This window comes from Zingiber officinale, chromosome 10B, assembly GCF_018446385.1.
Source record: "Zingiber officinale cultivar Zhangliang chromosome 10B, Zo_v1.1, whole genome shotgun sequence".
Classification (NCBI taxonomy): domain Eukaryota; kingdom Viridiplantae; phylum Streptophyta; class Magnoliopsida; order Zingiberales; family Zingiberaceae; genus Zingiber; species Zingiber officinale.
The window spans coordinates 42,490,624-42,502,033 of NC_056005.1; the positions used below are offsets into that span (position 1 = coordinate 42,490,624).

Sequence of the window (11,410 nt, forward strand, 5' to 3'; positions counted from 1 at the left end):
GTTTAAATTTTTAAAAAAAAACTGCGACTTTAAGTGTTCCGTTGACCGAACAAATGGTTTGGTCGACTGAGAAAACGGAACATCTTTTAATCATAATTAAAGACTAATTCAATTAGTCGGTCGACCGAACCGGTTTATCGATCGACCGAAAACGTAAAATCTTATCTGTTCAACTACTCTCCACCTCACTCTGTATCTGTGCCAAAGTAAATATATCGGTCGACCGAACATCTGCTCATTGGTCAAAAGGACGAGAAATTTAAGGGATCAGTCGACCGAACCCCTTATCGGTCGACCGATTGACCTCTATAAATACAGGTTTCGACAGACCGAAAACCTCATCCCCCAAAATTCTCTCTTTTCTTTCTTCCTTGCATACGGAATCTTTTCGCCGGTTTCAGTTCGTCTAGCAGCCCGACAATGCCTCGGTAATGATTTCTTTATTCTAAATCTTTTAAAATATTTATGCACAATTATTTATTACTATTTTTTTATATATAGTGAAAAAAGTAGAGCTATTGCGCAATGAGAGGCTAGCTCTCTGAATCCCAATCAGGACCCTAGGTTTTCTACTGAAGAGTTAAGGCAATCTTTTCCTAATAAAAAATTTAAGGTGATAGGTACTCGCTGTTTGGATCTCCAATTCTACCAAACCTTTTGTCCTGAAGCTATAGAGATCAATCAACACTATCAACTTGATAGCATCATCTTTTGTAGACATGCATACAATCCTATTCTCTGTTCGGAATTTTACCACAACCTGTGCGAGCTTGATTCTCATCACTATAGGACTAGGGCCGCCACTAGAGAAATGCTCTTTGATCTGGATATGTTTCTTAGATTTTTACGGATACGACCCTCAGTTAATCGTATCTTTTTCAATGCTTCCATTCCAAATCCATTACCTGCTCCATGTGCACATCTTACTCTTAATATTATGTATGCTGACTTCTTTGAGGGACCACGTCCTAAAAAGATGTCTACTGTACCACTTAGTCCAAGAGACAATGCTTTTTATAAAATGGTTGTCTCTTGTATTCATCCACTGTCATCTAGAGATCAGTGTGTTTTACGACCGGTCCATCTTTTTCTGATGTATGCCTTACGACACAGACTAGAGTTTGACTTAGGCTACTGGGTGTTTCGGTCCATTATCTATTATTCGGGGTATAGCACCTCAAATAAAGTTCATATGATCCAGTGTCATATTCTTACTACCTATATTGCTTCTCTGGGTGTGGGTGTTCATCGGGGTGAGTTGATTGAATTATCAGATTTTGATCTTGTCGGGGTTAGGCAATTGTCCTTGGCTGGGATTAAGACTAGCGACGAGGGTCTTGTGTATAAACGTACCCATCCACAGTACATTCCACCGGCTGTCGATGATCCTATTGCTGAAGATGATACGGTCCCAGTTACTGCACCTCCTCCAGTATATATAGATCCAGGATTTGCCATGACACCCTACTTTGAATTTTCCTCAAAGAAGTTCATATGCTCCTCCTCCTCCTCCAACTAGTGACTTCTTTACCCGTCTGCAAGATGATATTTTTAGTCGCTTTGACTCCTTGGAAACAAAAATGGATGATCAGTACAGCTCTCGTCAGGTACAAATTGCAGATTTTCGTCAAGAGATGCTGGATCGTACTGATGCTTTAGAGAAGGAGCAGCGGAGGATGTTTGACTATTATCGAGATGATGAGGATGAGAATGAGTGATTTTTAGGATCTGTTGTTTTTGACTTATTGTATATGTTGACTTGGATAATGACTACGTTTAATCTTAAGTAATTTCTAGTTAGTAATGTCTTTTGCTAAATTTTATAGAATAGTTTTCCTTTTATTTTGGAAATTATTACTTAGTTTATTTTTTAAAATTATTTTTGTAAAAATCCCCTTTAAAACTTTTTGGTTTTCAAAATTTCTTTCAAATTATTTTAAATTTTCTGGAGTAGGCTAGGTCTTACTGTAGAATTGCATGATCCTATAGTCCTAGGAGCCAGTATCTCACAAGCACAGTAGGATCCCTTATTTGATAACTTAGAATGGGTGAGATGCTTAGGTCTTAGCCCTAGATTTCAGATGCTTATGTCAGTGCATCGATATAAATCTGGGCTTTAAACAACATACATGAATCAATTTGGGTTAACTAACTAGTAAAACCTAGTTAGTGCTAAATACTCAAATTGACCAACCTAAGTCATCAGCTACTATCTTGTGGTAGTTAGCCTTGAACAAAGGTTCGACATTTAATCATAAGGACAAATTTTCCTTAGTTTTCCTACATATGCTTGGACTTTTAGGAATTTGTCAATTTTAGGGAGAGCTTCAAAACAATTTTTTAGTGACCAAATCATTTTCAAAATATAATTTTCAAAATATTTTTTAAAACTTTATCATTTTCAAAATTTGATTTTCAAAATGCTTTTCAAAAACTTTTTCATAAATTTTAACTTATTAAATCTTTCAAATTTTTGAAAATTTTTATTGACTTAGTAAATTTTTTTAACTTTCAAAATTATATTTCTTAGTAATATTTAAATAATATATCTTCCTTGGTAAATTTTTCGAATTTATTTTGCTTAGTAATGTTTTTCAAATTTTTATTCAACTTAGTAATATGTTTTTACTTAGTCAAATTTTTCAACAATTTTATTCAAAATTTACATTACTTAGTAAATTTTTCAAAAATTCACTTGGCAATTTATTTAAATTTTTCAAAATTATTTTACTTAATAAATTTTTTCAAAATTTAGTAATATGTTTAAATTCTTTACCTAGTAAAATTTTTTCGAAAATTTTATTCAAAATCTATTTTACTTAGTTAAATTATACTTAGCAAATTCAAACATATTTTACTCATTTTACTTAGCAAAACTTTATGGTTAAAATCTCACTTGGTTTTTGAGTCTACACATATTTTTGATGTGTGTCAAAGGGGGAGAGATAGTGGATTCAGGGGGAGTTGTTTAACTTAGGGGGAGAAATGTTAAATTGGTTGTTTATTTACATTTTGCATATGTTTACACTTAACTTTGAACCTTGGTTGTCAAACATCAAAAAGGGGGAGATTGTTGGTACAAGTTACACCAGAATCAAACCTGAGTTTTGATGTTGTCAAAGGTTCAAGTTAAGTCTTGTTATGATCTAACAAGTTGACTGAGTGTGCAGGATGTTTACTCAATCGGGAAAGACCTAGTTGGAGGCTAGGCAGGAGAAATCTTAGTAGATCGTGGAACTCAGGAGCAAGTCCAAGTGAGTCGAGGGGACTAGATACTTGGCGGTGTGATCGATAGGTCTGGAGGACCAAAGATCAAAGGGAAAGTCCTGGGGAGCCGATCAAGGCTGAGTGAAAAGTCCAAACTAGATCTGGAGGATCTAAGTTTGGCAGGTAGGTTGAGGTAAACAAGCTGGAGGAGTGACAGTGAGGTCAAGTTCCCGAAGGGAGCAACCTTAGGTCGCTGATCCAACTGAAGAAATCGGGAAGGTTTCAAAAGTTGAGATCAAGACAGTCCTACTGTCTTACATATTCCTACTTTATATTATTGCTCTAATATCTGTTTTGCAGGAGACTTTTTGGCTAATACTGTTTTGCAGATCCGAGCTGATCGGTCGACCGAATAGTACGATCGGTCGACCTAACCAAGCAGAATCAGAACAGAAATTAGATCAGATCAGAACTGAGTCGAAGTTAGATCAAAGCCTTATCGGTCGACCGAATCGTAAGATCGGTCGACCGAACCATAGTGACTCAGAACAGGACAGATCATCAGCATCGATCAACAGCAAAGGAAATAAGCTGATCGGTCGACCGAACATGGGGATCTGTCGACCAATCCAATCAGCATTTATTCAGCATTAATTGATGATCTCGACAGAATCACGATGAATAGGGAAGGAGGTTGTTCGGTCGACCGAAAGGCATGATCGGTCGACCGAACCATTAAAGACCAGTAAATGCAAAAGATCGAGCCAACTTCAAACTTCAGCCAGGAAGGAAGGGAGCGGGTTCAGTCGACCGAAAAGTAGGATCGGTCGACCGAACCTTCAGTACATCTATAAAAACAAGCTCGAAGACAGAGGCTTAATAGAATTTTCTGATCTTCTTCAAGTCTTCTCTTTGCATACAGATTGTGCTACAAGTCTTCGACTCCGCAGATCTACTCTGTCCTAAAGTGCCGACCGAGCTTCAACCTATACATAATTATCGGTATATTTTTTATATTACACTTAATTTCAATAAGATAGTAGGATTGTTACTATCTTATTCTATTTGTACTTGTATGATTTGCTTCTCTCCGAGGATTTTGGAGAGAATAGTTATAGTGATTTGTCCGTCGGTGCGGTCAAGGACCGCGGGCCTTCGAGTAGGAGTCGAGCTAGGCTCCGAACGAAGTAAAAGAACGTGTCTCTTTGTTTAATTTCCGCTGCTTAACTTTGATTTTTAATATACGAAAAGAAGAGTTTTGAAAAGCGATATTCACCCCCCCCCCCCCTCTATCGCAACTACTCGATCTATCACCTTCTAATCAATCTGAGGCAGTGGGTAGAAGTCCTTTGGGCATGCCTTGTTGAGGTCCCGAATGTCGATGCAGACTCGCCACTTGTTGCCCGGCTTCGAGACCAGTACTACATTTGCGAGCCAACTCGAGAATTGAACTTCCCGTACGTGGGCGACTTCTAGCAGCTTTTCTATTTCCGCCCGGATGATCAGATTTTGTTCGATGCTAAAGTCTCTCTTCCTTTGTTTCATCGGTCGAGCATCCGGCCGGACATGCAACTCATGCTACGCGACGCTCAGGGAGATCCCAGGAAGCTCGTGCGTCGACCATGCGAACACATCGTGGTGCTGCTGGAGACAAGAGATCAACTCCGCCTTTTGTTCGACTTCCATATCAGACGCTATGAAAGTTGTTGGTTCCACTCGGCGAGGATGGATGTAATACCCCGATTCTGAGATTCTTGTTAAGTATGGCTTAAAAGGTTAGATGGTACTATCCATATCACCAAGGTGCACCTTCCTTTTCGGAAGCCCAAACTTAAGAACTCCAAAGTTAAGCGTGCTTGGCTTGGAGAAATCTGAGGATGGGTGACCTCCTGGGAAGTTTTCCAGGGTACGTGCGAGTGAGGACAAAGCACGCTGAAAGGACCTCCGGTGGTCTGTGGAGCTAGTCGTCAACCTGATGGGCAATGCTTGGTGGCATTCCCGGCTCGGTATGGGTGGGGGCCGCCCGGGCCGGGGCGTTACAGGTGGTATCAGAGCAACCTTGCGACCGTGAGTGCGCCTGTGGCAGGAGCACCCAGGGCACCACATAGCGAGGGAGATTCTTGGATTTGTCTATAGTGTGATTCGTGGTTACACAACGAGGACGTTGTGTCTTTAAGTGGGGGTGATTGTAATACCCCGATTCTGAGATTCTTGTTAAGTATGGCTTAAAAGGTTAGATGGTACTATCCATATCACCAAGGTGCACCTTCCTTTTCGGAAGCCCAAACTTAAGAACTCCAAAGTTAAGCGTGCTTGGCTTGGAGAAATCTGAGGATGGGTGACCTCCTGGGAAGTTTTCCAGGGTACGTGCGAGTGAGGACAAAGCACGCTGAAAGGACCTCCGGTGGTCTGTGGAGATAGTCGTCAACCTGATGGGCAATGCTTGGTGGCATTCCCGGCTCGGTATGGGTGGGGGCCGCCCGGGCCGGGGCGTTACAATGGATTTGGACTTCCTCCTTTTCTTCATAGACTAATGTAGGAGTCTTTTCCGTAATAGCACTAACCTCTAGCCGCAAGGTTTTCCGAGCGGACCTGGCCTCAGTCTTGACCATCTCGACATAGCATCTCCGAGCGGCCAGTTGGTCACCCCTGACTTCCTCGACTCGATCATCCACCGGGAACTTAATCTTTTGGCAGTAGGTTGAAACTACTGCTCGGAACTCATTTAGGGTCGGTCGGCCCAGGATGACGTTGTAGGCCGAGGGGGCGTCTACCATAATGAAGGTCATCGCTCTGGTTCTCCTGAGCGACTCTTCTCCTAGCGATATTGCCAACTTAGCTTGGCCAATCAGCTGTACCTCATTGCCAGTGAACCCATATAATAGGGTCGTCATTGGCAGTAGCTCGCCTCGGTCAATCTGGAGCTGATTGAAAGACTTCTTAAAGATTATATTCACCGAGCTCCCTATGTCAACAAAAACTCGGTGTATAGTATAGTTAGCGATTACCGCTCAGATGATGAGGGCGTCATCGTGAGGGACTTCCACTCCCTCGAGATTCCGGGGCCCGAAGCTGATCTCAGGCCCACTCTCCTTTTCTTGGCTGCAACCTACCGCATGTATCTCCAGTCGACGAGCGTATAACTTCCTAGCTTAATTGGAGTCACCGCTGGTCGACCCACCAGCGATGATGTTTATTTCTCCCCGAGCGGTATTACTTTTATTTTCCTCCTCCCGAGCAGATGGCCTGTTTTGCTCGTGCGCGGCTCGGGAAGGATCAATGCTTCCCCTTCGCTGATGATGCTGTTGTCGCTCGAGTGATCTTCTTGCATTTTCCCGCCGTCCGACGAATTGATGCCTGTGCCGCTGTTCGGGAGAAGGAGATCGTTGACGATAGCTCCTTAGGGCCAGTCTGGCGATTGGTGTCAGACCATGGCAATCACATGTGTTGTGCGACGCTGACTGGTGGAAGGAACAGAATATGGGCGTCCATACCTTGCCTTTCGAGGTCTTTGGCCGGTCGGAAACCACATGCTGCACGACATGCGTCCTCATTTCCAGGTGAGGCCAGCCTTCGGCTCTAGGCCCTCTCGGCGATTGGTGACTACTCGGCGATTGTCGTTCGGTCGGCATCGAGGGTTCGACTAGTGTCTCCTTCCTTCTTGCTGCCTGTGCCTCCTCTACATTTATATACTCATTAGCCTTCTTGAGCATGTGGTTGTAGTCATGGGGAGAATTCCTGATGAGCGACCGGAAGAAGTCTCCCTCGACGAGCCCCTGCGTAAAGGCCTTCATCATGGTCTCGGATGAGACCGAGGGGATATTCATTCCTACCTGGTTGAAGCATTGAATGTACGCTCAGAGGATTTCTCTAGGCCCTTGCTTCAAGGAAAACAAGCTGACACTTGTTTTTTGATAGTGCCTACAGCTCGCAAAGTGGTGTAGGAAAGTCGTTCAGAAATCCTTGAAGCTTCGTATCGATTCATTCGGCAACCTTCTGAACTAGCGCTGCGCCGAGCCGGAGAGCGTGGTGAGGAAGACCCGAAACTTCACCCCATTTGTGTATTGGTGAAGTGTAGCTGCGTTGTCGAACTTGCCCAAATGATCGTCCGGATTGGTCGATCCATTGTACTCTCCGATTGCCAGCGGAGCATAATGCCTCGGTAATGGGTCTTGCAAGATTGCTTTGGAGAACTGGCGATTGATTCACTCAGGGGGCGCGTCGCCTCGCAGTGCTTTGACCTTCCGGGCATCCCGAACGGGCGCTACGTCCGAAGAAGACCCATGCTCTTGATTCACCTATGCGATTTCCGAGGACGTCTGGAACAGAGCTCGATGGAACAGTATCGGTTCGGGGGGTGCTTCTCCTTGCGTGCCTGTCGGCCCTCTATTTTGTCCCTAGATGGAGAGTTGTTCCGGCCGATCCTCCTGCGTCACTCGGCCTCCGGATGCCGATGTTGCTTGCTGCGCCAGTCGATCAGCTAGCGTCTTTTGCTGTTGCTGCTCGACTATTTTGGTTGCTCAAGCTTGCACGAGCATATCGAGCTCTTCTTGAGTGAGCGTCACGATGTGAAACCGTCGAGTTTCTTCCATCTTCTCGACTCGGATGCAGGTGTGTTCTCACAGACGACGCTAAATTTGATCCTGTCCGAGAATCGAGGTGATGGGTACTAGGGACGTGGCACTCCTGTTGGTTGTTGGTGGACTCCGAGTCAGAGAGACCTGCAACCAAAGCGGAGCCAGTGTCGAGCCAGAGAGGGGTTCCCCGACGATAATCTTCTGACGCTCAAGTCAGTCTCCGACGATGTATAAGCCAGGAAGCAGAGAAGCAGAGTAATAGTAGTTACAGTAAAATATGCATACTTTCGTTGAAACTTGGGGCCCTTTATATAGGGCTTCAAGGGAGCGTGTGCATGTTCCTCGAGGCGTGCATGCTTCTCAAAGCTTCTCCTGAAAAAACGTGTCAGGAAAGTATTTCTGACACCATATCTCAATGACCCGAGCATATCTCTGATATGACAGTGGAAGCTTCTGCCGTACGATCCTCTGCCTGCCCATGCCGCCAACCATGCCGTCTGTCGGTGACACGAATTCCTACGAGGATATCGATTGATCCTCCTTTTGTCTGTTAGTGGGTCGAGCGGGACAACCACTCGGCTAGCCCTTAGCCATTCGGGTGGTTTAGCCCTTTGTCCGAGCGGAATGGCCGCTCGGCCAACATTTCACTGTCCGAGTTCTGTTGTTGTGCTGCGATCCCTTTTCGTCGATTCTGAGGTTCAATGTAAGTCTGAGCGAGCTGATCACTCAGTGTATGTCTTGTTTTGAGCATTGAAAGCTTGATACCTGACCGAGCTGTGATGATATCTGATCGGTATTTTTTTATCCTGATCGGATGAGTGAGTTGTCTGACCAACCAACAACATATGGGCGTTGACCATCTAAATCTTGACTTCCACCATTGCCATGATCCTATGAGGGATGAGTGTTTATCACCGGATCAACATGTTAAAAAAAATTGAAGAACCTTTTTAATTAAATTTTAGTTAAAAATTACTACAAGCAAGGATTTATAATTTATTCTGGTCGACGTTATTTATTTCTCCATTGATCCGCACTATTTATTCTCGCTCCGTCTCCACGAACTAAACGAAGCGGCCAAAATTACTTTATTTTATTGCGTCACATAATACGTATCCCATTCCCCCAGCCGTTTCGATTTCATTATGGGATTCACGCGCCACGGCCCACCACCTTTTAACGACTCCAACTCGTTTCCCCTCACCGCCGTCCATTCAATTCTACTTCCCTCATAAATTCATCCTTACCGTCCATTTTTATTAACGTGTTGCCTAGCATGGACCAACCGTCACGGCTTTGGGCTTTCGTCCCTTCGAAGTAATACTAACATTTACGAGGACAACCCTCAACGTCACAAAACGAGTCACGACCTTCATCGCGACCAATTCCTGCGTTGCGGTTCGCTATGTAGATATAGAAAACCAAGCGGCGTTAAAATGCCGGATTTCAATAGCTTGCCTGTTCTTGATTGGAATGCTTTTTGGAGTCCGCTTCTTCGTCTCGGTGGAGAGAGCGGCGGAAGACATCGGATCCCATCGACGCCTCCTTTTTCCTCGTTCCGGCTGCCCTGGATGGGCCAATCTGCCTCCACACAATCCATCAAAGCTCTCTCCTGTTCCTCCTCCTCCTCGGGTCGCCGTGCGAGGTTTGCATCTGGCACCATCGGCCAGCCGGCTGCGATGACCAAAGGAGAATTGGCCTCGTGCGAGGATGCCACCGGTCATTCCGCGAGGGATTACACAACCGAACTTCCAGACGAATGCCTTGCCCTCGTCTTCCAGTCCCTTGGCTCCGCCGACCGAAAGCAGTGCTCTCTGGTGTGCAAGCGATGGTTAGTGATCGACGGCCAGAATCGACACCGTATTTCCCTCGACGCTCGGGAAGGTCTCCAAGATGCCGTGCTGGGCATCTTCGCACGATTTGACGCCGTCGCTAAGCTTGCGCTCAAATGCGAACGACGCGCCGAGAGTGTCGGCGACGAAGCTCTTGCTCTGATCGTCGCTCGGTGCCCGAATCTCACGCGCCTCAAGCTCCGTTCTTGCCATGCCATTACCGACGTCGGTATGGCTGCCGTCGGCAAGCAATGTGCTGTTCTACGCAAACTCTCTGTCGGGTCTTGTAGCTTCGGTTTCAAGGGCATTGAGGCCGTCGTCCGTGGCTGTTCGCTTCTAGAGGAGCTCTCCATCAAGAGGCTGCGTGGCCTACCTCCCACCCTCTGCGCTAACGAGGCTGGCAACGAAATCATTGGGTCTATCTCCCTCCGATCTATCTGTCTGAAAGAATTATACCATGGTCTGTGCTTTGCGCCGCTCATCTCCGGATCCTCCAACCTCAAAACCCTAAAGTTAATCAGGTGTTCCGGTGACTGGGACATGCTTCTAGAGGATATAGCAGATGAAGTCCCTGGGATAACTGAGATCCACCTCGAGAAGCTTCAGGTCAGTGATCGCGGCCTTGCTGCTCTCTGTTCTTGTGTCGATCTCGAGATCCTTCATATTGTAAAGACCCCGGAGTGCACTGACATCGGCCTCTCCGCCATCGCTGAACGCTGTCACCTCCTCCGTAAGATCCATATTGATGGGTGGAAGACCAATAGGATCGGCGATGAGGGCCTCATAGCTATTGCAAAACAGTGTCCTAACCTTCAGGAGCTGGTACTTATTGCTGTAAATCCAACTGTACGAAGCTTAGGGCATATAGCGATTAACTGCCGTAACTTGGAGCGCCTTGCCATCTGTGGCAGCGATACCTTTGGGGATGCCGAAATTACTTGTGTTGCCTCCAAATGCATGGCTTTGAAGAAGCTTTGCATCAAGGGATGCCCAGTATCTGATCATGGAATGGAGGCCCTTGCCGAAGGTTGTCCAAAGTTGGTTAAAGTCAAAGTAAAGAAGTGTCAAGGGGTGACACCAGAATTTGCAGGTTGGCTGACAGCATGTAGGGAAGGGATGGTGGCAGTCAATTTGGACACAGCTGCACAAACTGAGAAGCCAGAAACTAGCATTGGTGAGAGTGGGGCGCTTGAAAACATTGACCAGTTGATCGATCAAATTGGGGTTGTTGATCTTCACTCATCAGGCAGTAGTTCTAGGCCATTGCCATGGAAGGCACGAATGGGATTTTGCCCTGGTAAGAACTTTGTAGTATCTGTTATCCGGAGATGGTCTCATGGGAGTAGTAACTCCAATCATACATGAAAAGGAAAAACAAGCTCTTTCTTCTCTGCTTTTCATCTAGCCAAGTACTTAAAGTTGTATGTCAATTAACTCTTCAAATCCAATGTGGTAATTTGCTTGATGTTATTACTGGTAAGCTGTTTATCCTGTCTACTGGAAGTTGTTAAATGGTGGTTTTGCTTTCATCTCCGTGTTTATCTACAATATCTGCCACTTTGTTGGTGATAGGTTCATATTCTTGTCACTTTCTATGCTTCATCTAAACAATTCTTTTATTCAATAAAGGATATCTATGATAGAAACTTGTGGTTGCTGAAATTTTTTGGAGTAAAAATATTACTGATATGAAATAGAAAAATTACTCCAATGCTATTTGATATACTGAATCCTTATGATGTGAATCATGACCATCTCCTTAGTGAGATCAAACAAGTATCTTTTATTAGTTCA

General features: G+C 44.9%; 1 protein-coding gene across 1 annotated transcript; it reads left to right on the plus strand.

Annotated features, from left to right (window-relative positions):
- Positions 1-9,205: 9,205 nt before the first annotated feature.
- Positions 9,206-11,145, plus strand: LOC122029627 (F-box protein SKIP2-like). Its single transcript, XM_042588696.1, has one exon. It carries the CDS (start codon positions 9,221-9,223, stop codon positions 10,979-10,981), a length of 1,761 nt encoding a protein of 586 aa, XP_042444630.1. The 5' UTR covers positions 9,206-9,220; the 3' UTR covers positions 10,982-11,145.
- The last annotated feature ends 265 nt before the right edge of the window (positions 11,146-11,410 follow it).